At 35.5% G+C, this 27,997-nt stretch overlaps 1 protein-coding gene across 3 annotated transcripts; it reads right to left on the bottom strand.

Annotated features, from left to right (window-relative positions):
• Positions 1–4: 4 nt before the first annotated feature.
• Positions 5–27,441, bottom strand: LOC141426533 (sodium/hydrogen exchanger 9B1-like). Of its 3 annotated transcripts, none has more exons than XM_074085518.1 (11): positions 27,421–27,441; positions 24,489–24,559; positions 23,103–23,206; positions 22,128–22,365; positions 20,399–20,568; positions 17,535–17,749; positions 16,495–16,666; positions 15,266–15,420; positions 9,255–9,419; positions 4,557–4,743; positions 5–116 (listed from the first exon to the last, which is right to left on the bottom strand). In XM_074085518.1, the coding sequence occupies exons 3-11, from the start codon at positions 23,164–23,166 to the stop codon at positions 34–36; spliced, it is 1,449 nt and encodes a 482-aa protein (XP_073941619.1). In that variant the 5' UTR covers positions 23,167–23,206; positions 24,489–24,559; positions 27,421–27,441; the 3' UTR covers positions 5–33. The 3 variants fall into 3 exon arrangements, with proteins under 3 accessions (XP_073941619.1, XP_073941617.1, XP_073941618.1); XM_074085516.1 differs by lacking the exon at positions 27,421–27,441 and adding an exon at positions 26,842–27,230 and having other exon boundaries at positions 24,493–24,559; XM_074085517.1 differs by lacking the exon at positions 27,421–27,441 and adding an exon at positions 26,842–26,859.
• Positions 27,442–27,997: the final 556 nt, after the last annotated feature.

Below are 27,997 nucleotides of genomic sequence, written 5' to 3'. Positions count from 1 at the left end.
AGAAGAATGGTTTACTTTAATATTTATTTCTTATTAAACATATGGCAGTGTAGAAGATCTGCTTCTAATGAGATCGTCGGACTGTTGTGGCGTCAATGTTTGCCTTGGGTATAACTCTGAAACAACCAATAATATTTTATTACCATCTTTAAACACATCATCTTATCTTTAATTTTACTATTCCATAGACAGGCATGGCTTTCATTAATCTTAGAACCAGATTAATCGCAAATTCGCTACATAATCAATGTAAGCTCTGACCAATTCAACCAACTTCAGAATGACAGATAATAAGATGGAAACTTTTATTTTAGCATTTTGATAAATATCTCAAAACCTTCATAAAATCTCGTGCCATATATAACCTTTTCTACACCTACTTCCGTGCTAAGATTTAAAGTCTGTCATAATTATAGTTACGGACAAGAGCCACCTTCAAACTAAAAGTAAAATATATATCCCTTTTTATTCTACAATTTCAGAAAACCCCTTTTATGACCCTGGAGGTTATGCGGTGTATTTTAAGGAGAGTCACAGTTGATCTTGTATGGCTAATGGTACGCGATCTTAGTGCCCTATCTCAAAAACCACTATGCCTAGCGATTTGATATTTAGCAGAGATATTTCGAGATGGAATTTTCCAAAACACCGGCGGAATAAGGAATACAGGGGACGTAAAGAGGCTGTGTGAGCGGTGCGCCTACTCTATGCTCTATATTGAAACGGTCGAACGAATAAAAATGTTTTAGAATAAATTTAAAGATAATTTTATGTTCTACAATTTTGTGGTAGATGAAAATGTCATCAAAACTATAAGGAGCGTGATATTTATAAAAAAAAAACTATTTTAGTGACCCTGGAACATCTTATTAAGACGTGGGCATGACATTTTATGAGACTTTTGAGAGAGTTTCTTTTTTACCCGACTGCCCGAAGGAGGGTTATGTTTTTAGACTGCCAAAATAAGGTTTTATATACAATTTCCGGTTTCTTTTCACTATTACGAGGTAAAACTACTATAATGGCAATATCTGGATGCAAAAGAATATCTGGGTATGTTTTCACTTAATCATAAGAGCTACGCTAAATATATTAGAATCAAGGATTTAGTTTTAATAAAATATTTTTTCCTGTGTATTTTATGTATATGTACTATGGCCAGCAAAAGTCGATGGACAATTCCAAATCATAATCGTCTGACACGTGAAACGGCGCCATCTATGTGTTTGAAGTGTATTAACGGTATTTACTTACCCCTTATTCATAAACGACAATCAACCTATTTTAGTTAAAATGCCGCTAAAATTCGTTTGTCCTTATCTGTCACTTCGACATTTGTATTTGTTAGAAAGGGACAAAGCATTTGTTAGTTAACATAGGCTTGTTAAGTTTTATGAATAAGGGGGTATTTACTAACTTAGTTAGTTTATCAAGATGTCACTAGATGGCGCTGGCGCTGACCTTAAAAAAATATTTTATATTTATGTTAGAAAAATTTGACATTTCGCTGCCGTAGTAACTAAATTATGTCCCTGCCTGCGAAGCCCGTAACGACATTTGCTGTCTCTTTCGTACCTACTTGTCGTAAGAGGAGAATATTATTATTCGCATTACTATCGTTTCTTGTCCTTCAAATATTCCAACGATAAATTCTTTGGTGTGTGTGAAGTTCCCAATCCGCACTGGGCCCGCGTGGGAACTACGGCCCAAGCCCTCTCATTCTGAGAGGAGGCCTGTGACCAGCAGTGGGACGTGTATCTATAGGCTGGGATGCTGATGATAGTGAAATTCTTTATTTACGAAGACCCATGTTGCGAATTAGTGTCAACTTTAGTAATCTCCAAATCTAGCAGTAAATTTAAAAACACAAACTCAATATTATCGCCTGGTGGGATATGAACTTGTGACATACGAACGAAGAACGAAGTTCACAACCACTTGACCATCGTACTGTTATCTTAAGCGATGAAAATCGGATCTATATCGGGTCGTCTTAAAATTAATCGGTAAGTCATGCGTGTTTAACGAAACTTAAAGAGGGTAGACTGAAGATCTTCAAACTACCAGGCTGTTTTTATTACAAAGATTTTGCTACTTGTTCAGCTGCTTGCAACATCGTTTGATCGTCTCTTTCAAGTTGAATCTGCTTATTATCGTAATTATTCTTTAAAATGAGTTCTCATCGCAATATTGAAATGGTTTTAAACATGTGAAATTATTAATTTATATGAAGAAGGAAAAAAATATGTCGGAAATTTCTAGAGAAATTGGAGTTAAGGTGAGTTTTTTTTGTTTACGTTCATCCTACCAACTTCTACGTATCTACGTTATATTATTTTATGTTTATTTATATTGTTACAGATAAAAACAGTTATATTATGGGTACGACGATATCAAGACAAAGGATCTTTGCTGCATCGTCAAAGATCGGGTAGACCACGACTCATAGATGCGCCGCTATGATGTTGCCCACTGTTAGAATTGTCTATCCAGAAGAACAAGTGCCGTGTATAGCGTTCGTGCAAGATAACTGCCCAATCAACACAAAAATAATATTAAAGTCGTTCCTTGGCCTGCCAGATCACCGGATTTAAATCCCATGTCCAACGTTGGAATAACCAAAATAAGCGAACTCTGTTACGTTAGAAGCCCACTGTGTAAAAATAAGGGACTATTCGCGGCTCTAATATGAGTGAAAATCTAGTTGCATCGATGCGATTCTTTTTGCGAGCAGTTATCGACAATCATGGTGGTTACACCAGTTATTAAAATAAAATTGATAGTTACGTGTAGACCGGGTTATATACTGAGACAATTATGCTATAATAAAATATATAAGGTGCAGATATTTTCAGGGTATGTAATATAACCTAAGAATCATAATTGACACATAAATTATTTAAGTATTGTGTGGTAATATTTTTTTTGCTGCATACAAAAATACCATTCCGTCCAAAAATAATCAACCTCGCATTAACATTAACTGTATTTTTTTAATTTAATTTAAGTAATGAAACCAATTAACGACGATGCAAATAATCGATCCTCAAAGTATCCGCATCTGATTTTCTAGAACACTGTATTATATAAACCAAAATATTTATCTTTATTTATGATCCTGTAGGTATCACTTTGTTATGAAAAGTAATTATTTTATTATTACGAACAAAACATTTAATTATACCTTGATAGTTTTGTTTACTTATGTGAGATAAGTGTGAAAGTTCAATATATGACTTTAATCTTATTATAACTGTCAGTAACACATTACACACTACAGTGCATCTACGCCATCAATTATTGTTAAGTAAATGTTTAAAACTGAAAAACTTCAATTATTATAATTTATAACGCTTATGATAACCCGGTCTCAGGTATAATACTTTCAAATACTATTTTTTTATTGTGGTTAAGCTTCAATCCTCTTTCCAGAATCGGAAATGAATACTTAAGCTAATACCTCAATAAAATGTTAAAATATAACTTTTGGTCAGGTGCTAATTAAATAACTGAAAACCTCACACGACACCCAGAAAATATTTTTCATTTTATTTTAAGTTAGTTTGCGTTTATTTTCGAATACCTTCATTATTTCCTAAAATAATTGTATGTTTTACGTAATCAGTAAGTAATTCTACTTCATTTCTAACTTTACAGTTGTAATTTTTAATGCCAGATTTAGAAGAAAGCCAAACTGACGCAAAACGGCGAGTAGGTGTTAAATTATCTAAAAGAAGTATAAAACATCCCTAAAACATTTAATTGGTGTATGCATTCGTAATATTTAGACTGGGCACAATAAAAAAAGGATTTAAAAACTCAAGCACAACCTGATTTAAAACATAGTGTAATCGATTCTACTCTGGATTCTGAACAAACTACTTTCTGGTTTTCAGTTATTTAATTAATATATAGTATAACATGAATAACATGAATAGAAATATTGTTTTAGGAATAAACTTTTTATGTTTTAAACTTCAAAACGTGTATTATTGCTGTTACAACGTTATCCTTTTTTCAGAGTATTTTTTTTAATTTCTATATCAGTTATCTACAAAATTAAAATAGAAACTTATAAAATATAAAAATAAGAACAAAAAAAAACAATTCTGATATGTAGGATACGAACTCATGATCATTAACGAGTTCATCTAAGCAGCCGATCAACTCAGCTATCAACACATTACTGTTACGGGATAAAATATCGATCATTATCATAATAACTGTTTAACAGCGCCATCTAGTTCATTTCTTGTGAACACTTAACAAAATCGCCAACTCTCGTGTTCAAACGATTATAGAACGTAAGGTGTCCATCCACTTATGCAGGCCATTGTACCTACTTTGACGTGATTTTTTTTATCAAACATAGTGTAATAATCAAGGATTTTGTTCTAATAAAATATTTTTTTTCCTTTACTTTTATGTGCGTTTTTATCAAAACATAGTGAAAATAAAAATGAAATAATTCAAGAAATAACATAACAGTCTCATGATGAAAATATAACCCGACTACATATCTATAGACCACCTTATCATTTAAAAATAATAAATACCCTCCGGAGCAACTCTTGAGTCCTGCGAAAGTAGAACAGGTCCCAGAAAAGTCGTAAGCGCCGATCCCAAGGTCGACGTTACTAGTATGGCAATAACAATGATATTTGAATGCTGCGCTGCGATCTGCTTATCGTGGTTGCTGCTGTCCTTCCAAAGAGAATCCGCGGCCACGCGAACCAATACCGCCTGAAAAAATATTGTCGTTACAGACATATTTTTATTGGTTATGATAAATTTCGTCTTTTAGAGCTCTACGACTGAAAGGCAAGGAAACGGAAGAGTAAATTGAGTTTTTATGATCCCTGTTACTCCATTGTAGTGTGCTATTGTTTACGGAAGTCAATAAGTTACAGTTTGTTCAAATTATGGACAAAAACATTATTTGAAATTGTCACAAAATATTACGCTGTGCGTTTTCTCGTATTTATTTAGGGCTGAGGTGGGTGTAATAGATATTTATGGTGCCTATTCTCTTATTCATAATGCTTGTAGTCAACAAGTTATATATACGTTAGCAATGACGTTACTTTGTAAGTTTATTAGTTTATACTCTTAATATAACAATGTATTACTTCCTTCTATCGCTAGGGAAATGCCATAGCCGTGATGATTCTGGATTAATTAAGCAATAAGGTTTATTGGTCATGGCGGACTAGTAAATGCCTTAATGAGTTTGTAGTACTCGTATTTGCAGGTTCTTACTAGAAGGTACGTTGCGTATGTAGCCCGAATGTTGAACGAGTTGTAAAATTGGTAAGTATTTACGATTATTGAGAGTCATTCCCATCTTCGCTGGGTATAGGCCTTTTCTCAGAGTAAGAGCACTTGGGCTGAAGTTCCCTAACGGACCCTGTGTGGATTGAAAACTTCACAGACATACACACTAAGAAATACTATTTTTCCTGAATTTATATTGTAAGAATAAATAATACTTGAAATCAAACTCATGAATTGTATTGAAATATAATTTTCTCTAGTGTCATAAATCAAAAAAATATTTTTTAAAAGCTTGCACCAAAACCAGCGGCCGTGGCTTCTGGCCATTTAGCCGCTACATCAGCCACCCACGGAGACCGATAGTCCAAAGTGGAATCGCGACGGACAAGGAATACAATGTCCAGCGCGTGTAGACTGTTCTGGAGCTGGAGGTGTGGACATTCCAGGCGCAGGATCAGCGGCAGGAGAACTAAAAATTGGTGGAGAAGCAGCGTCTAATGGTCTTTCATCTGCCATTATATAGGCCGGCTTAACCCTATCAATAGAAACTGTGGCTTCCTTACCGCCAATATCAAGTTTAACATTTTTTTTATGTCGTTCGAGAATCTGGTATGAGCCAACGTAAGGTGGATGTAACCTCCTACGAGACAATTCCTTCTCGCAAAAATACATGTGTGGCAGCGTCTAGCACCATAGGAACATGAACGTTCTGTTTCCTGAATTCCACGTCGTAGGCTGTGGTAATAGTCTTGCCATATGGCTACGCAGACAAGATGTAAAGTTGGTAATATCCACTAGATTTCGTGACACACAACTTTTTTTTTAATTTTTAATATATTTTTGTTATGCTACACTACTTTGTGACGAATAAATGATTTCTATTCTATTCTATTTTTTTAAGATGATTATTGCTTAGCACGAAAAATTCTCCTGGCAGTCGCAACGGCTCACCATATAAACTAATTCTGCCACAGACGACTGATGATTTTCTTTTCATGCTGAACGAATTCCGAGCAAAACTAGAGGAAGTACCTCTGACCAATCAGAATTTTGATATCACATAATGGCGGATTTAAACTGGCGGTGCAGACACTCCACAAATCCATTCGCTTCTGGGTGATAAGCTGTAGTTGGAGAATGCCTGGCGCCAAGAATATTCGCTAGAGACTTGAGTAACTACTGACTTGCGAATTGACGTTCTCTATCTTTTGAAATTTGAACTGGACAACCAAAATGAGACACCCACTCGGCAACAAAGGTTTTGGCAACCGTTTCAGCAGCAATGTCTTTCAGAGGATAAACTTCGGGCCTTCTGGTAACTATCTATTACCGTAAGCCAATATTAAAAGCCGTTCGCAATCGGAAGAGGCCCAACTAAATAAGTCCATGTGCACGTGTGTAACTGTATATTCGCTAGGTCTGAGATGTAAACTATTTTTCATACTTCCACGCGGACGGAGTCGGGGGCAACAGCTAGTAAGTAAGTAAATAAATCAAGACTCTCATGGAAAATATTACAATTATTGTCAAAAATTAAGTAAGTTAAACTTAACGAGTTTTGTATAATAACCTAACCAACAAAAAGTTGGAAAAACCCCGACATTGTCACTTCAAAGTTCAATATCTCAAAAACGGCTTAACCGGTTTGTTCAAGAAACATTGCTAGAAACCCTGCTTTGAAATAAATAAAAACCGCATTCAAATCGCGGTCCAACTTATAACACCCCTCTTTTTGCGTCGGGGGTTAGAAAATAGCCTATGTGTTATTCCAGACGTCCAGCTATAGCGGTCAAATACATCCAGACGTTTTAGCGTGAAGGATTAACAAACATACACAAACAAAAAACACACGCACAAACTCAAATCTCTGGCATTTATAATATTACTTATTCGTATTTAATGATTGCCGTTTTTGCACGGCCTGCTAGTTAAGGAAAATGTACCCATGCTACATTATTAAAACTAGGAGTAAGGAGCAAGCCTTCGCATTAGGGGTAACGTCGTCGTGATAACGCCGAGCCAGCTCTGTCCTAAGTCCGTACTTCAACCTTGCGCAATGCGGTTTAAGTTACGCGTCCTCATCTTTACTTATACTTAATACTGGGGTCTCAGTGAGAACGTGTTTCTCTACTGACGTACTTTTCTTTTCATTTTATTTTGTAAATAACATTATTTTATTTGATCTAAATTCGGGAATATAATGTGTGATATGTTTGTGATGTTAATGCATGTATAGTTTGATTGAAAATACTCTTATTCTTTTCGGTAACAATGCAAGGGCTAAATAGTTCTGTATGAATATGTAACTATTAGTTGTACACCAAACACCTAGAAGTATCACGTGAAGGCGAACTTATTGCGTATTTATTAATTTTCTTAATTTGAATTTAAAAAATACAGACATAGCTCAAACGTATAGGTAGTTATGGTTTCGCCTCTTGTTTTGAAACTAAAAGTTGAATAAGTGTAAGTAAAAAATTTAATGTTTACCTAATATTTTTATACGCGCCGTCATTATTGTCGGCTATATGTATTGTCATTCAATCTTAATAATTATGTGTGTCTGAAGTTAATCCGACCACTAGATGTAGGTAATAACTAATAATCGACTACTAACATTGGTTTTAAAAAAATAAACGAAAAATCGAATTAGAAATTAAGGACACCCTACCGGAGAGTACGTAATTAAATGTTTTTGTAGTAGTTTACCAAAAGCGTATTACTTTCTTAAATTTCTACGTATACTAAAGTACATCTTAATTTGAAGTGATCGTTAAAATAAGTAAGAGCTTATTTTTTGCGCATCGATAAATTCAGCCCTCGTTCAGTGTTTAATGGAGTGGAGGTATGTTTTTGAAATATAAATTATGTAGCAGTAGATTTGTTATTTCTATGAGTGTGTATTCTCTTTCGTAATATTTATGTTTCCCTAGAATCATACCTAGCAAGTGTAAGAAGGAAACGTTTTGCCTCACTTTTCTATTTCAGAGAGTTGTTTATTTATAATCTCGTATTTAAAAGTAGTAGTCGCTTTAAAACCTTAGGTTTTTTTACAGGTTATATAAACAGAGAGATATATATAATATAACTGCACTTAAAAAATCAGCTAAATCAAATTCTGTGAAAACAGTAAAAATTGTAAGCGTTATTTAACTCGGCACTAGAGGTAAACCCAACATGCTGAGAAATTAACTAACATTAGCGAAAGTTTTCAGCAAGCCAACGCGGTTGAAAATTGCTAATAACCGACAGGAAGAAGGTCGAAGTGAATTAAACTGGAGTCCGTTGGCTGGCTTACGGTCTAGCCCGCTGTTAATGAAAAAGATCGCTTAAAAGTTATATTAGGCTGATGACAAGGCCGGCAGGCGGGATCACTTGACTGTGATTAATGGCAAGCACATGTTACTAACGGAGCGTTTACTATGCAAATGTTTGCCGATCGATTTTCTCAAACACTAGACTATTTTTTAATATTTATAGTTGATTAACAACGGTCTTATAATTACACCTTGTTTGTATAATACTGGGTAATTCCTATGAGTATTTTTTAAAATAAAATTTGGAAATTAATTGATGTGATGAGACTTGACCTAACGAAACCAAAAGTTTAACTATAGATTCCTTTTTCATAATTTCACTGGTCATAATATCAACGTTAAAATAACACGAAAACTCGCTACTTCAGAATCATTTGAAATGTCATAAAATGGGATACAGGAGATCATTTTGTCACAAATGTTTTTTTTTTCATGCAACTCTTTAATGCGCTGTAGCCATTGCTCACTCAGTTATCACATAAAATATTTAACAGCGTTGGTACCTCTAAAACACTAAAGGTTGCCTGAAAGAGACCGTTCCTAAGCGATAAGGCCGCGTATTGCTTGCCTTGTAATTTTGTCTCTGTGTACCTGTTTACTGTATCGCTTACAATTTGTGGTATACTATTGTCTATTATAAAGAGGTGTTGTATTGTATTGTACCTCCACAATAGCCTTGGGTATCCACGTGACGGCCACGAACAGGCTCTCCTTGACCGACAGCTCGCTCGCCAGGGCTACCAGGAACGCTGTCAGCAGCCGCAGGCTCAGCGCCAGGAATAGACATGCCATTATCCTCCCGAACTCTTCCAGGGTTATTTGCGACACCTGAACACATCATAAGTAAGTTGAATCAATCAGGCGTTACTTTGCGGAGGTTCATATCATTGAACTCCAACCAAGAGCGTGTCGAACACGCTTAGATAGGGCGGATAGGGTTCCGTAGCGGGATATATTTTTCTAAGGATTTTGTATTTTGGAATTTTTCAAGTAGGTCTATTTATAAGTTATGCTGCTATTCTTAAGCTAGGTACATACATACTAATAACAACTCTCTAGCGAACTAAGCTGTAGTAGTTTAGTTTAATATATATTTAACAGAATATGTTTATTTATTTATTTACAAACCATCTGTTTAGCTTTTAGAGGGGAGGGGAGATGGGGCCGTTGACGCTCGATTTAAACAAAAAATTGCACTTTAAAGTTAAATACTCGTATTGCGCAAACGATTTACTGTATCGAAAAATCATCTTTACAACCCCGTAATAATTTCAAAACATCTATCGACACTATTAGTTTAGACGAGAAGAAAAATCACCCCCACTTTACGTCTATGCATGGGAGGTAGGTACCCTAAAAATATTTTTTTTCCTACGATTTGTTTTACCATTTTGTCGGCATAATTGCTACATAATAATATATCCATGCAAAATGACAGCTTTCTAGAACTCATAGACCCTTTTCCGTTTTTTCCATTTTGGCAACGGGACCCTAAAAAGAGACGCAATGTCGATCGCTAGCTACTTCTAATGGTCACTAAGAGTTAACGAAGATAAAGTACAGGTCAATTTATATTATATATTATACGAGTAGATACACGAGTAGAACAAGTGATTAATAAGGGCATTATGAATAATGCAAAGCTATACCGGGCACAGTGATAATCATTATAATTGATTGAATCAGGCGTTACTTTGCGGAGGTCCATATCAATGAACTAAAAGAATTTCTTTGATTACAACTGATTCTTGGCTAGCTGAAGTCTAATTCATTCAATCGGAAAGTTATTCAAGCGCAGCGAGGAGAGGAGGAGCATGTTAGGTTCAACTGTGACCAAAACAAGCACGAGCCGAGCGAGCAAAGCGAGCGTGCCGCGGCAGCAGCCGGCGAGTGCCAGAATAAAATTCTACTAACTCATAACTTACTTTACTGATTTTGATATATGTTTATAGATTCATTAAGTTTTACGTAAAAATAAAAAAATAGTAAAGATACATGTTTTTTTATTACTTTGCCCAATAGGGGATAGACATTATAGTAGGGGAGCCCAAGCGGGGAATTCGGGATTTACTAAAGCGCGGCAGATGAGTATACAGGGGGATACTTTGTACCCGCTTAAGTTCTTCCACCAAATATGAGCCCCTTATAATGGCCGCCCGTCAAGGATAAAGGATCAGATTAGTAAAAAAAAATTGATCAACTGAAATTCTCGAGCGCGTCAGATTAAGGTAGGGTGATTTATTTACATGCTAAAACGTGTATATTCCACTAATCCTACAATTTGAGAGTGACGTAAAAAAAGGAGAGGGCTACAAAGTTGTAAAAAAAACGTCATCTCGACATATTCGAGCGTGGCTAATTTTATTTTTATTTTGACGATTTCCACAAGCCGAAGTAACAAAAAATCATCGATAATGTTTAATGAGTGCAGCTACGTGATGCCCATCGAAATAAGAAGTACTACGTACGTCTGGAATGTGCACCGTGCAGGAATAACAAGCCGCTAGGAGATAGTTACCACAGGGCTATTTTATCTCACTCTATTAGCATGACCATAATTGTATGCAACTAATGAGACGTTCCTTCCAATTATCTTAGTAAGTACTCCTTTGTCAGAAAAATATAACTAAGTAGCAATAAACAGAGTTTTTATTACTTTTACATCAAGGTAGTCAGTTTTTTTAACCTACTTCACAATGGAGAAGGTTATCGGTTCAAATAAAAGCGATTTGAGTATTTTCGTTAACAACTTGAGCATTTTTATTCATCATATTACATTTGGTGAAGACTGTTTTTTTATCAAATAGCTGGCAAACGAGCATGCGGGTCACCTGATGGTAAGTCAACGAACACCATAGACCAAGGAAGTTGGTCGTTTGTTATACATTCTTAATACCTATCAGATTATTAAGGAAAGTTGACTTTTTGGGAAGTAGTCCTTATGGTACGGCTGCTAGAGACTAGAGAAAATAAATTTTAGGTATGAACGTAGGTGCCCTAACATAAGTATCCACTTTTCTATATAACTTGTATGACAAAGTGGATACAATGTTAGGGAACCGGCCGTACCTACTGAAAAATAAAACATGATTGTATTTACTACCTACTGCATTTATTTACTTTAGTTAAAGCTTTATGAAAATGTACAAACCAGACCGAAAAAAAACAGTTAAATCTTATTTTATAATAAATAAATTAGAATTAAATAGTACGTACGAGATCTCCTCCGCCCGTTTTGATTAACAATTTATATTGTAACGATGCTTTCTGAATTAAATTATTGAACATAACTTGATGAGATTACAAAAAGTATTTTAATACTGAATTGAATAAATTGAAACCGTTTTTCTCTCTCAGAATAGTACAAATAATACTTTAAAAAAAAACACCTTTTTATTTGCATGTTATTTCCTGAGATTTTCAATTAATTAAGTTCAATGATTTAAAAAAATAAAAAATTGTCAGATTAGGCGAATCCCTCCAAATAATCGTCAGATTATGAGAAAGCACGTCTGGGGCATAAAGATGAACCATATATATCTTAATCTGACGCGCTTGAGTATTTCAAAATGACGAATTTTTTTTTGCACATTCTAATAAAGACCGCGAGTTTGCGTCACATCCAAATCATCAGATTATTATATAAGAGCTTTTTTTAGGTTCACTTAACATTCGCGTTCGAATATTTTTTTTCCTATTTTCAACCCTTACGTACGATCACCCCCATCATGGAAACAATCAGATTAACATAAGTACATTTTTTAAAATACGGAGGATATGTATGATATCAATAGCTGACGCGCTCGAGTATGTCCATGCACCAGTTTTTTTTTACATTTTTCAAAATCTATAGCCGCTCCCCCCACCGATGAAAAGGTATATAATTATATGTCATTTTTTTATTTTTATCACCTAAGCTTCGCAACCCAATAGGTCTCTATGACGCTCGAGTAAATCCCAATTTAGCATCGTTGGCTCCCCTACTATTATGTATAATGCCAAGGCAATATAATTAATTGAACAGTTTTTATCAAATTGCTATCTCATATTGGTAATTTTTCATAATGCCCGGGCATTATGAAAAATGACCAATTTATAACTTGGTCCATAACATATATACCTACAGTCTGTCATCGAGAGTACATTTAATCGACAACCCTTCATTTTGCATCGACTGACATCAAAGGGCTTGTTAAATTGCGAAGTTCTTAAATAAACTTATTTAATTTATATATCTGTATATATAAACCCCTTTATCTCCAAAACCACTGAAATCAATATGTAAGCATATTTTATTTCACTCAATCACTTATAAGTAGAATACAGAACATCCGATTAAAAATATGTGGTTAAAATATCAAGATAAGTATGGGGAGCATAATGAAATCGGAAAATTTTAAAACGGGCCATACAATTATGGAATTTAAAACGCAACAAAAGGAAACATGACGGAAAAGTCCATAAATCATACATCCACTTACATCCACGATAAAGAGCTTGGTATTTCATAGAAATAATATGAAGTTACACTACCGAAACAAAGACTTTAAAACAAGGTATTATCTAGTCTAGTATATCGCCAAAAACAATACAGCCTCAAAATTCTTTTTATCCAAAACATTAGGTTCCGAGGACATTGTTATTTTTAAGAAAATTTTCGTGCTAATTTGAATAGCCAACCTATCTTTGAAGACCTTACTTAAAAGACGATTTATTTTGTAGAAAAACTGAGATATTATTCATTTTGTAATTTGTATGTATACATATACATAGTGCTTGTACAGATACATGTAGGACATCGATGGTATCACTACAGCGAATTATTTCGCATTTCTAGTTTTTCATTTCATAACAAAATCTCAAAGCAAACCGGAGTCCACTATGCGTTAAGAGATAACATTGGCTCCTGTTTCTATTAAGGTATGGCGTAGATTAGCAACAAGGCGCAATTATATCAAATATGTAATTGCAACGCTTATATTGATTAATGGTTTTGTAATCTTAAATGATATTCTGGACTTATGCTACCCTTTCTATCAGATAACAGCTCCTAATTATGGATCGCCTGTTATTTATTAGCGGATTATATGGCTTTGTATGAGTAGGCAATTGTATAGTAATCTCTATTTTTAGTTTACTTTTATGAACAATTAACGATTATAGCAACGGAAGTTTTTAAGTCTTTTCCGATATGAATAACACGTGATATGCAGGTACGGGCTTAATATTAAAGTAATCACGTTCTATTGTGTCAATGGGAATCCATTGTACTTACAAATGGTGTGAAAGTGTAGTAACACAGATAAAGAGATTACTACTAAACCGCTAAAGCTTGAATACGTTACAACTTCCCACAATATTCTCCAATCACCTCTTCAGAGAGAGTTTGTTCATCCAATGCCTATTAGGCAAACCTGTTATTAAAACTAACAACTATCGGAGACGCTAAGGGTTAGACCGACATTTTGAAGAGCTTAGGTACCTTCCCTCGGGATCGTTCCGATACGACGTACCCGCTTTTCTGGTTTGTGAATAATAATTATTTTAGTCATCTTGTCAGCCGAAAGACGTCCACTGCTGGACATAGGGAGGCTCTCCACTCCATTCAGACCGGGGCACATTGCACGCAGGACTGATGGCCGATGGGGTTAGAAGGTTCTTGAATGGCGTCCGCGGACCGGGAGACGAGCTGTCGATTATGCCTCCAAAGATAGAGTGATGACCTTTATTATTAAGAAATTACAAGCTAATGGTATTAGCGATTTGGTATTGAAATTCACTAACACTATTTGCTTGTAATTTGTTATGCAATTGGTTAAGATCGCGGGATCGCGGTGTGGATACGGAAAGCATAAGACCGGTCTGAGTGAATTATTTTAGTAAATAAAAATAAAGAAATAGTGCTAAAAGTTTTTTGGTGGAGCTAGTTATTATTATTCCCCTTAATGGCGGCCTTGAGGCTGGTGGAGCAAGTAAGACCCCGTACGCACTATGCGGCTAACCGCCCGGTTTTAGCGTGCCGTCTCTCTTCAATATATCGCTTGAGAAAGAGACGGCGCGCTAAAATCGCACGGTTAGCCGCATAGTGCGTACGCGGCCTTATGCCTCTCTACATATCGACGGATGCGTCGTCAGATGGATCCGCAACCATATCTTCGGATAAATTGCGATCCGTCCACACATCTGACAGGCGCGTTGCGTTCGCGCTGTCACCCTTTGATCAGTGTCGAAAAACCGACACCAAACGGATGAGTGGCAGATGCATCGGCCGACGTTAAATACCTACCACAGACAAGCAAAAACCACCCTCTACACCTCGGCGGACGCATCCGCAGATACAATCTGCCGACGCATCCGTCGATATGTAGAGGAGGCATTAGAAACTGTTTGGCTTGAAATATTTATTGGAAAGGGGGTATGTTGTATAATGTCTATAACAATTTGAGCAGAAGTAGGTACTTAAACGTTAAGCTCGTAAAAAGTCGTTACTCGTATTACCTGTTACAAATAATGAATTGTTAATGTGGGACGGTGCGTATATGTCGGCGGCTGATCTTAAAATCCGCAAAAATATGCTTAGGAATTGCGTGATTTGGCGGATTTTACGATCGGCCGCCGACATATACATTGTCTTTCGGTATTTTTTGTATTTATAAATGATATAGACAGTTTACCTGCAAGAAGTATCCACTAAAGGTGAATAACATCGGTTCTAGGATTCTCCACAGCAGTTTGTAAACTTCGGAGACTGGGTTATTGTTAATGGGCCAGTTTTGGCGCGCCCATCTAGTTGCCGCTGTGACACCGCAAACCATGATCGCCACGCCAGCTACAGAAAACAAACATAGTCAAATTTGTAAGTAATCCAAAATGTGCTTGCAAATAGTGTCAGATGTGCTTGCAATTTGGCAAACACAACAAATTTTGTCTAATAATTAGGATTGCCATTTTCTTACAAACTTTTTTCCATAAGTAGGCATAAAATCTCTAATAAATCATATTGTGTCATGTCGGATATTGAGCTTGCGCAAAATATTTATCTTTATAAGATGAAATTCTTGGCACAGCTCTGTTGATTGAACTTGATTAAAATGAAGGCTGACTAATTACTAACTACCGCTTCGTGCTGCAAACAATTGTCCTTATTTAAAACTTTAAAGCTAAAATAACTCCACGGATTTTATCACACACTGAACAGTATTTAAAATTAATGACAGAATAACTGTTACAGTCCCTGAATTTGTCTACAAGCACAGAATAAGTAATAGTACAAGTTTAAAAACTATTCTAAGCGCCTGACGATATCAAAATTGCAAAATAAATACAAAGTGTTAATTAAAATAACTGTATTAAGTAGCTCTCTGCGTCAATTCGTAGAAGTTACAAATAAGTAAGTAAAAAGATTCTGGATGAATTACACCTGAGTATTACAAGCTTTTATTTAACTTGTAATTTACCTATGTATGTATGTGCGGGTCAAATCTTGCAATTTGACCCACTTCCAGTAGTCAGATTGACTTGAAATTTGGCATACTTATGTAAATTTGGTGACAATAAAATAATCTGGTACTGATATTCTAGTGGTCCAGCCGGGATCGTCTCTGCGGGACGGAACTCCTCAACGGTTTATGTCATCGAAATGAAATTTGGTACGGAAATGTAGCATGACAATGCAAATACAGTCAACAGAAAGTAGGTACAGTCTGCAAAAAAGCTTGTATTAATAATGAAATTTTTAACAAAAAACTTATTTAACTTTTTTTGTAGGTAACATTTCTTTCTCTTGTTGTCGGTTAACATGTGTTTTATGTACAATAGTCATACAATACAATACGATTTGTATTTGAAATTATTCTCAGAACGTGTAATTACAATGTGATAATATATACGCATAATTTCTTACATGTGCCGCCCCAGCCAAGATATCCGCATCCGTAGGATAGAAGTAGACCTCCAGAGAAAATAAGAAGACTTCGAACAGTGGGGGCGTAGACGTCTTTATGGTCAGGTAGCCAGTCAACCAAAATACCCCACAAGATTCCTAACGCGATACCGACAAATATTGCCAGAAGCGCCTGAAAATAATACTTTATAACAACATGCGTAGAAATGTGAGTAACTAAATAAAAATCATTTTAATTGTGGCCAGAGTTGAACTTTTACAAAATATTGTGTTCAGGTTGTAATATGAAGTTGGAGACGAGTAAATATTATCTATCATATCAAGAAAAGAAGGCAGCAAAAATCATATAGATTAAATTCCAATTTAACATAATTATGTCATTGTTGGACTAATGTGAATAATGTTATGCTACGGTATTTTGTTGGAAAAGTTCGTATAAGACAAACTCACGATGGAAATATTATTAATTAGATCTGTACATTATTTTGCTGTACATTTGACGATCCTTTTGTGATTTTTTTATAATTACCTGTATGTGTTTCTAATTCATTTTTTCCAGAAGGTTTAAGGTCTCTACCCATTACACCGTATCATAGGTACCTACCTACATGAAAGTAATAGCAACGTGCCAGGCAAAAATATATTCTTTTCATGTGGGCTGGCGCTGCCAAGAGCGCAGTCAGCGGTATCGGCAATTTTTCGAAAAATGCTAGTTTTTCTTTTACAAATATTCAATTTTATACGCTAATGTGATGAAAAACATTGTATGTCGCACGGACGGTTCTAAAATTACGAACATCGACTCATTAAAGCCCTCAGTATGCGACTTCGGGCTTCTAATAGACTCTCGTTCGTAATTCCTTATTTACCGCCCTTAAGACACAATGTACTATTATATTGAAAACTATGAGACTATGCCCACTACCACGTTTCCTAACCAATCGTCGCCATCGCGTGTCATGTATGCGCTTGACATTCCGTTCCTGACACTTTCCTATTACGGTCTGGCACGATACGGTGTGGTGGATAGAGAACTTTACCTTAACAATTCTGTACGTCAGACTCGACGGAAAGAAAATGGCAGTGTTGATGACGCCAAACATTCCTTCAGTGAATGCTGTGTCTAATCCGCCGGCATTGGCTACCAATAGTGCCACTTTGTTCTTGGTGCCCAGTCCCCGCGAACTCAGAGCCATGGCAGTAGGCACCACTACGGCTGGAGACACTGATGATAAAATGGCGCCGAGATGGAGACCTGGGGACGTGGGTAGGTAGGTATAATAATAAATATTATATTTTCATTCGCTTTACTAAAGTCTATCGAGGTATGCGTATTATAGTTCAGAGCAATTCACCTGCTTTCGAAAAAAGAAAAATATTTTGAACAATTTATCACATTTCAAAATGGAAATGATTTGCTCCCAAAGTCTACAGCTAAAGTCTAGATTATTATTTCAATAGGTCTTTATTGATGAGATGATCATAAAAGTTTTTTTTTTACATTAAACTGACCGTGATTGACCCCATTCTCACCTGATGTTAAGTGCAGAGGCCAAAGGTGTATCTCACTGGTTCAGTAACAGCCTATTCACTCTAGCCTTGAAGAGCCCTAGATTGTATTCATCCGGAAAAATAGAGACGACGGGAGCGAATTCCATTCCTTAGCAGTTCGCATTATGAAACCGCTTCGTGTGGGCTAACGGAAAACTAACTACATAAGGGTGAAGACCCTCCCCCCGACTGGAAGTCCGTTTGCAAAATGAAGATGGAGGATTAAGTCATGTAAGGCCAAGTAATGTTTCAAATGTATTGTTTTTGTTTTTGAAACAATATTTTTAGCAGAATTGTCATTCAGCTAACCACACCTAACCTACGAGTACGTAATTCTTTCATGATATTTCTAATTATGAAAACTGGTACACGAAACCTACCTAATATGTATTCTTATGTATAAGCTGTATATGAAACTATGCGGTGTCATAGATTAAGTACCTAAACAAAATGATGACTGAACAAAGGCTAAGGATAATAATATTATGGCAAGAACCAATATTTGTGAGTTTTTCTCCGTATGTGAAATGAAACAATCCAATCAAAGTGTGTTTTCTAATTACGCATGACAAGAAATCAAACAACCATTGCGCCTGATCTGTCAAAGTATTATTTTTCATGTAAAACGACTACTGCAGGCTACAAAAATAAGATAAAGCCAGTATACTCAATTAACTCCCAGAATGGAGGATAAATAAATACAAATCTGTTTAAGAACGACACAGCTAAACGGCTACCTTCTTTTCGGCAATTTTTACACGTTCGCTTATAAAATATTTACATCAGGATCCCCTTGATATCCACTAAATTTAAGACTCCTAATTTAGATTTGTATTTATCTATATAAGTATGTTTATCCGTTGCCTAGTATCCATAGTACAAGCTTTGCTTAGTTTGGGACTAGGTCAATTGGTGTCAAGTGTCCCATGATATTATTATTATTATTATTATAATTTTGTTAGTCATAAAAAACATAAAACTGTGCGGTTCTTAGGATATTTGGAAATGTCATCTTGCTTGGTTTCGTTAAGTTAGTTAAATAACAATACTAATATGAATACTTTATGATAAACGACACATTCGGAATTTTAACTTAATGACAGCCAATATAGACCCATTGTATTTAACTCAACGTGATCTAAACGTTGAGTTAAATATAAACATTAATGCCCTAATTCGTAAACTTTTCTCAAGCTTCTGTAAACTTGACAAACGTCTACATTTTAAATAATACTCAAGCATTTTGTTTTTGCGAGATAAAGATAAAACTCAATTTTTTACCGAACATGGCTATGGTAAAACAAATAAGTGTCTTTTTAAATTTCTATCGATGGATATTTTCAAATTTTAATTTATTCCTAGTAATATTATAAATCCGAATGCGAGTATGTTTGTTCATTTGTTACACTTTCGCTGTTAAAGTACTCGACCAAAAGTGATGAAAATTGGTACCTATAGATATTCTTTAAGACCCTAAGAAGGCCATAACTATTTATCCCAGAAACGAAGTCACCGGCAACAGTTGTTTTTCATAAATATACCAAGTTCGAAACTTTTTAGAAATATAAAAAATAAAGAATGATGATTTCGAGATTAACCTAAGTAGCTGATCAATATCATGGTGTATACCTTCCATCCCGTTGAGTACACTATCAAATCTATGCCCTCTTTATATTAGAGCAGCGCGTGTACGAAATACCCATAAGATTTTTTTTTATGTATTAGTAAACATTCAAGCGTATCAGATTAAGAAGCAGAAAAGTATGCGTTTTAATAACCTGACAACTTACGTGGCACAAACAAGTGAGTGCCACAAGCTTGCAAAAAAACGTTAAACGTTTTTTATTGTACCATTTTGTCGGCATAGTTTACATATATATCCGTGCAAAATTACAGCTTTCTAGCATTGATAGCCCCTGAGCAAAGCCGCGGACGGACAGACAGACAGACAGACATGGCGAAATTATAAGGGTTCCGTTTTTGCTACTTTTGCTCCGGAACCCTAAAAATGGTTCAATAGTAGTACTAGTAGGTAGTTTATTAACGTGTTAAACTATCGTGATATTCACTAATAGTCAAAATACCACAAACGGTACTTATCACGCCAAAACACACGTTACGAATACGATTAGTTGTCTATTCGTGATCACGGCCACTGTAATGTGGTTGAAACGTCGAGGTAAATATTACTCGTGTGTTTTGGCGTGATAAGTCCCGATTGTGGTATTTTGACTAGTAGTTAGTTAATGGTCTTTGCTGCTCAGTACGCAATCAATTACTATCTAAATGCCCTTTATCTTTAACTCTAATCTTATATAGACAAATGACTAAACTTTTGTACTACTCAACTCACCCCAATACCAAGGATATTTGAGAAGCACATGAGCAAAGACAGCCGTAGATAAACACTCTACGATCCAGGGCAGGGTCGCCAATGAGAAAACTTTTCCCGAATTATATTTAATATATTCCCAGTTCCAGCTGAGCGGGCCCTTCGACAAGATAATCACAGGATAAATTCGCCTGAAACAAAAGAAGTACTAAAGTACCTTTTCCTAATAGCCTGGGGTCCTGCTGCATTTAAAGTAATGACAAGAATACACGAATCAAAATGTATTATATGTATATTAGAAGTAGTTTAAGACAATTTAATCATCATCATCTTCGGTCTTAAATACGTCCCACTGCTGTCACTTTTGAACTGACTTTCTAAATCCTTTGTTTAACCAAAAGAGTACTCTGCGGTGGTCCAATTACCACCAAGTCAGGTTCTGATGAGCAGATCCCAGAGAAATTGAAAGTACTCTTAAATATTTTAGGCGCACCTCTTGTTTTATCGGTATATTTTGTAGTAATTCGTGCAATTGTTCTTAGAAATTATCATAAGTCTGTTTGTTTGTTACCTTTTCATGTCTAAACTGCTGAACCGATTTAAATAAAATTCGGCATACAGATGTTTGGAGTCCCGGGGAAGGACATAGGATAGTTTTTGTTACCGACGGAGTCGCGGGCAACAGCTAGATAATACCATCTATTTGGCTTAGCACCGAATTTTATTTGATTAAAAGGCAGCGCACACAGAAACCAAATAGTTAGATTTGTTTCTTTGATAGGGCATTAAATACTTTTTTAATAAATTTACTATTATATATTTATTTTTCGCTTTTTTTTTAGTTATTTTTATGTAAGTTTTAGGCAACCGGACCCCGTACTATAGAATCAACCCTGCGAATTGATTCCAACCGGCGGTTATCGAGATCCGAATTAATTGTTTCAGTAAGTATTTGATGAGAAAATAAAACCTTCCCCATTCTTTACCAGAAATGCTTTAAGGCCTTTTGATTGAAAGTTTAATTACGGATATTTGGCTTTTACCGCACCTGTAGCTGTAGGTTCTTATCCTCGTCGTAAATAAAACAAATCAAGTCATCTAATTGTAGTATTTACTTTGGAGAATACACATTGTCTATGTTTCGAATAATAGGAACAAATAAATAATACAACCACCAAAAACCATCCGGTTTTCATATATAATAAAATATCAATAGTGTATATAGGTGTAAAATTATAATACGTTACTTAAAAGCTAATATATATTACTTAAAAGGATTACGAAATTTATTAAACGATCAACCGAGAGAGAATTAGAAACATTCGATTTGGTTTCGAATTTTGGTGGTCAGTTGCAAAAAGTACGTTTGGTGGCAAAAAGTACGTTTTTAGGCCGTAGTGGTCTAGCGGTTTGACCTATCGCCTCTCAAGCAGAGGTTCGTGGGTTCAAACCCCGGCCCGCACCTCTGAGTTTTCGAAATTCATGTGCGAAATTACATTTGGAATTTACCACGAGCTTTACGGTGAAGGAAAACATCGCGAGGAAACCTGCACAAACCTGCGAAGCAATTCAATGGTGTGTGTGACGTTCCCATTCCGCAGTGGGCCCGCGTGGGAACTATGGCCCAAGCCCTCTTATTCTGAGAGAAGGCCTGTGCCCAGCAGTAAATAGGCTGGGATGATGATTCTATCTAATAATCAGTTATTAAATATCTACTAGCCGTATGTTAAAAGGCCTAGGCGTGGTTTACCTCAAATGATAATCTAGGGTATCAGCGGTAGGATTTTGTAAGTAACTGTCTGATGCGATATTTCTGTATAAAGCTCCGATTAATGTCATTCCGATGACTGGGCTCAGGGAGGTGTATCGTTCCAAGGTGTGTCCGAAGACGTATCCGGCCGCGACCACGCCCGCCATCTCGAATAGGTACCCTCCCGGCGCGACCGCATCGCGCAATATGAACCAGGAACTCCCCCAGAGTGTCAGACCTAAAAAAAATTACGTCCACATTTTATGTTTCCAATTTGAAATTGTGTTTCATAAATTGATGGCATAAAGAAGAAAATATAAATTGAATGCCTATACAGGATGGAAATTTATCAACGGCACTTGGGCGGAAAGTGGTCTAAATGCTGAAAATAGGAAAATTGTCTGAAAGGAAACATTTTACTAGGTATTAAAAAAACCGCATTCAAAGATTTTTGATAATAAACTTTCCACGCCCGCGATTGAACAGACTAAAATACAAAAAAATAGACCTAAGTACTTATAAGGCATATATCGATAGGGTTAATCATAAGGATTAAATAAATATCTCTAACACACATGTTAAATTGAATGAAAGGAAGACTAAAAATACTAATGAGCGATGTAAACTTTCTTTTTATTTTACTTATAACTAAACTTAAAAATTCAATTTTATCCCGAGAAACATTTTCATGCGATTTTGTTTCTTTTCAAAAATAAGGACCCGTTTTCTTTGAGTAAATTTTCCTATCTTCACTACTTTCCTTCACTGCAATACTTTCCTTCTAGGTGGCGTTGAAAATTTCCACCCTGTATAATGTGCTTTTACGAGAAGAGGTCTTTACACTCTGCTTTTAAGGATTAGAATACGACTGACAGATTTGTTGCCTTCATTCAGTCTGTAACATAAGAAGTTACAATTATAGGTATATAGTTGCGTTTGTATATTTTCTTTGCTTTTGGGAATTAATAAACTTACCGCATATGAAAACACCAAGGTATTGCTTCAATTCAATCACGGAAGGGGCTGCATGCATTAACATTCCAGAGCTTGATTTGCTAGCATCGTTTAGGTGTTCATTTCTGGAATAATTCATATATTTCATTTAACTCGTAAATCAGATCTAAGGCGATGCCAAAAGAGTGCCACCTAAATTGCTTGCAATTTATAAAAATATATAAATACTAGCTTTAACCCTTTGTTAGAAATACCTTCACTTAAAACGTTTGCAATCTTAAGAGTTGGGCCTGAAAAGGTAATATTTTAAAGCCAAAGTTCGCTCGGACAACGCCATCTATTGGTTACAGATGAAGTTAAATTGTTATCATGAAAGCTGAGGTGCAGCCCGCACGGCCGCGGCACGAAAGTTTAGTGGTGACCGTTAATTTCTACGCATGTGACAGTCGCCAATAAGCACTTAGGTTCACCAGCCCCGCCACCGTGCGCAACGCTCAGTACCTTGATTTGTACATTTGCGCATTAACGATCACCGCTAGACTTATATGCCGCAGGCTGTACCTACTTTAACGCTTCTAGACATCCTCGGGATTAGTATACAGGGAGTCTCTTACCATGGGGCTTTAAATTGAACGTTCAATTCTACTCACATAACTGAGCTCCTTTGGTTTTGCAACGTTTGTCAATTTTTTATATGTATGTTTACCGATTACTCAGTTAATAATTGTGGACCGATTTTCAAAATTTAATTTTTTATCGAAAGAATACTCTTCTGAGGTGGTCCCATTGTAACCAAATCAAGATCTGATGATGGGATCTTAGGGAAATAATATACTTAAATTATTATTACAGTAAGGTTTATTATGTACTCTTTACATAACTTTTTACGGTAATTTCAAGATAACTTCGAAAAGTTTTGCAAGTTGATAGCAGAACAGAATCGTCAATACTCGAAGTATACGAAGGTTTTTTTTAGGAGCTCACGGACGTAGGTAATTTACGAGCACCATTATTTTACCCTTTTCCTATTATTTCATATTCCTATTTTCAAATTAGTTTTTGTAAGTATACAGGGTGGATGAAGACGGGGACCTTCCTGAAAACAGGTGATAGTGTTGCTTAAACTGAACAACTTTCTCCAAGAAACATAGGTCGAAAAATGATTTTTTTTCGCCTTTCCATAGTAAGTCGGTCAGCTAACCAATATATTTAGTATGGGAGTATATTTTTTTTTCGTTTTTCGACCTATGTTCCTTGTAGAAAGTTGTTCAGTTTAAGCAAAACTATCACCTGGTTTCGGGAAGGTCCTCTGTCCTCATCCATCCTGTATACTGATCATGTAGGTACCACAGTTAATATCTTCCTTATAAAGAATAACCAACCTACCAATTAAACTTCAATACTTACTCACGTTTTGGCGGAACCAATCTGGAAATGCGCTATGTTTTGGTTCCGTGCTGTGTTGTAATCTGTTTTACCTGTAATGGATTTGTAAAATTATGTTGAATTCGAAGTTTTTATCTAATTTTCTAATAGCTTGTATCCGCTGTCACTTGTTTGATCCCTACCCTTATACCGGATATGTGGCCTGTAATACGAGCAAATAATTAAAACATAGATCGTACTCGTCAAACTGAACAACATTAGTTCAGCGACTTTAAAAATAATGGAGTCTTTAGATATTCCTTTTTTCATACAAATTAAATACTGCTATCAATATACGCGATCCTGAACACAACTGCCGTCGCCTCTCATGCTACAAATGCATTGCTTCTTCGAATAAACTTTAAAGTGTAATAAAAAATTTAAAATTAATTATTTTTAAAAGTCGGTGATCATCACCATCATCATCATGGTTCATTTTGACGAGTATAATCTATGTTTTAATTATTTGTTCATATTACAGGCCACACCCGGTATACGTTAACATGCAGACTGCCGATTTTTGATCACAAAACATTTTTGATTACAATCTTAACTAAACAGTGTTGATGCTGGTATTTTATTTTTTATTTGACTATTTTGTCTTGTTTCTTTCTCTGAAAGGATATTGGATCGTACCCACATATCTACAAAATGTGCTTTATTTATATACTACACTTGCGTACTAAGTGAGAATCTAAAAAAAGGGTTCATTAAACCTTCCCGAAAATCTAAGCAGTAATATTTATTATTGTATGGAATTTCATCAATTTATTCACTAGATGACGTTGGCACTCAATGCATTTAATTCAAACTTTTTCACTTTCAAATGGCTGGACTGATTTGGATGAAATTTAGTAGGTATGTAGATAAGTAGCTGGTCATTTGGAATAACACAGGCTAATTTGTATCCTGAGGCCGTATTGCGTAACGTTTCTGACGCTCGCGATCGCAATCAAATGACAGTTTTTGTATGCGAAATCTGTCATTTGATTGCGATCGCGAGCGTGAGAAACGTTACGCAATACGGCCTCTGATATATTTAAACCGCTAAGTTTGGAGATACGTATAGTCTGTCAAAAAAGAGAAGAAATTAAAAAGTGGCAACACTGTAGTGTCATCCCTTTCAAACCCTGTCAAACCAAAAAGGGAGGACCCAACAGTGTTGCCACTTTTTAATTTCTTCTCTTTTTTGAAAGACATTAAATAATTATAGGCAAGAGTGTTTTTTATGCAACTTTAATTAATTTTCCGAGGAATTTTCAAGAATTCCCACAGTATTTATTTCAAACTCGACCTCGCTTTTTGAGAATTTCCACGATAATTCTGATCCGGATTTTTAATTTAAATGCCGAACTAATGTTGTTTAGATGACGAGTATGATCCATGTTTTAATTATTTGCTCATATAACAGGCCACACCCAGTATATATCACACGAGAGTATAAGTACTGATTACTAAAATGCATGGTTGACGGTCATCTGCTTCGCGTCAGGGCATAATAAATGCACACTCGATTGATAATCGGTACCTTATTAAGCGAAGTATCCCTTGGTGAATAAACTTCTATTACTATTGAAAATAGTCAAAGAAGAGAAAGGATAAATTCTAGCCGCTAGACTAGCGAATGAAAAGTTAACAGAATATTGTTAAGAATTTATGAATAAGGGATCAAGAGCTTCATAGCGGCTTCATCAGCTGATACAACTAAAATTAGTTTAAAGATCTTAGGAGGATTTATTTACACTATACGAAAAACTAAAAAATATCGCTAAGCGGCGCTGTAGACCGATATATATGTATAATACACAGACACAAGGTGCACATAAATCTCGATGTCAATATATGTTTTCATAACCAATACCAATAAATTCTTATTCAATGTAACAAGTTTTATGTAATATGAATTACCTATACGTAAAGATCGAACGAAAACCTCATTGTTTTAGCTGTTTTATTTATGTTACTAGGTAAGGCTGTTCTTTGCTTATAATATCAAAATAATCACGGCAATAGTACAAAATATAACGAAATTAAAAGGAATACTATAACAACTATGAAGGCTTTGCAAGTTAGCGACTAATAAAATGTAATATTAACCGCATACTTATTAGTACGAATCTAAATATAATTAATATATCACATAAAGTATATTTTACATAAGATAGTGCGAGTAGATTCAGATACGTTAAGTAAGAATTCGGTGGCTAGTGAAAATAACTTGATTTAGAAATTATACGCGCGTAAATTGATAAAATTTCTTAAAATATGTATGTATAAAGATATTGTAATGAGGAATTTTGCTTATAAGTAGGAATAGAAAAAGTCCACAGCTTACCAGTCTCACATGTGTCACTCATTTTCCTTTACCTATTGAGTCCCAGAGTCTAGGAAAAACCTTTACACAAAGTCAACGTCATATTACTGATACACATTGAAACCACTTAATGGTTGTATACGAGGACAAATTAATGAAGATCGCTCTACTAATATAAACACAAATGACACTGATGTCTGTCTGTACGCGGCGTGTAAAACCGTGTGATCCCGTTTAACGTTCTTCTAATAATAAAATTCGTCGCATGCGCACTGTGTTCAATTGCCATAATTGAAAATACATTAATCACTTGATGTCGAAGTCATCGAAAGAAGTGTGGGCAATACAATTGACGTAGTTTGAAAATACGAATGAAAGTTATTCAACACGGTGCGGAGCGTACCGGACGGTGGCCTGTACCACTACCATGAGTTTACAGTGACCGTACTCGATAGCGGCGGCGTAAATTATTTGTATGGAGTATTGTACAGCGCCTCTACAAATAATTTACGCCGTTGCTATCGAGTACGGTCACTGTAAACTCATGGTAGTGGTACTGTATAATCGTTTTCGCATCGAATAATGCATCACTCACACTACCTTAGCAGGCTGTAACTCAATTGAGCTCCCCTGGCTCGTACGACCAAAATGTCGAAGTAAATAAAACAGTTGTATACACCTGCTTTTTACGCGATGACATTCCATTTTATGTAATGTTGCGAAAGCTGAAAGAAACGTGTACTATGTAGACACATGCTACCAGTTTATTTAATAACAACTACCTGTACTAGTACATAATGTATGTGGAACAATGGCACGGTCTCTAACATAAACATGACGATAGGAAGTGGGATGGGTTCGCAAATATAACTATTATGATAAAAAAACAAAGCATTGAAATTTGCTGGTACGTACATTTAAAAATAATTGCTCATAATGAATAGTTGAACACACAAAATTATGTCAATTCAACATTTATAGGGAAGTTGGGCAATACCTGATGACCTCTTTAGTATTGTCGTCACAATGTGGCTAGAAACCGTTTTATTGATATTAACAACAAACTGCTCGTTGCTTTCTTGAAATGGACATTTCGCTTAAAAACAATCAAAGAGTAACAAAGTGAATACTAAAAATGTTTTTTCTGCCCATTTTAATACATTATATGAAAAGTGCA

Source organism: Choristoneura fumiferana, chromosome 3 (genome assembly GCF_025370935.1).
Source record: "Choristoneura fumiferana chromosome 3, NRCan_CFum_1, whole genome shotgun sequence".
Classification (NCBI taxonomy): Eukaryota; Metazoa; Arthropoda; class Insecta; order Lepidoptera; family Tortricidae; genus Choristoneura; species Choristoneura fumiferana.
Note: the sequence above shows the minus strand (reverse complement) of the source record. Positions and strands in the feature narration are given on the sequence as shown.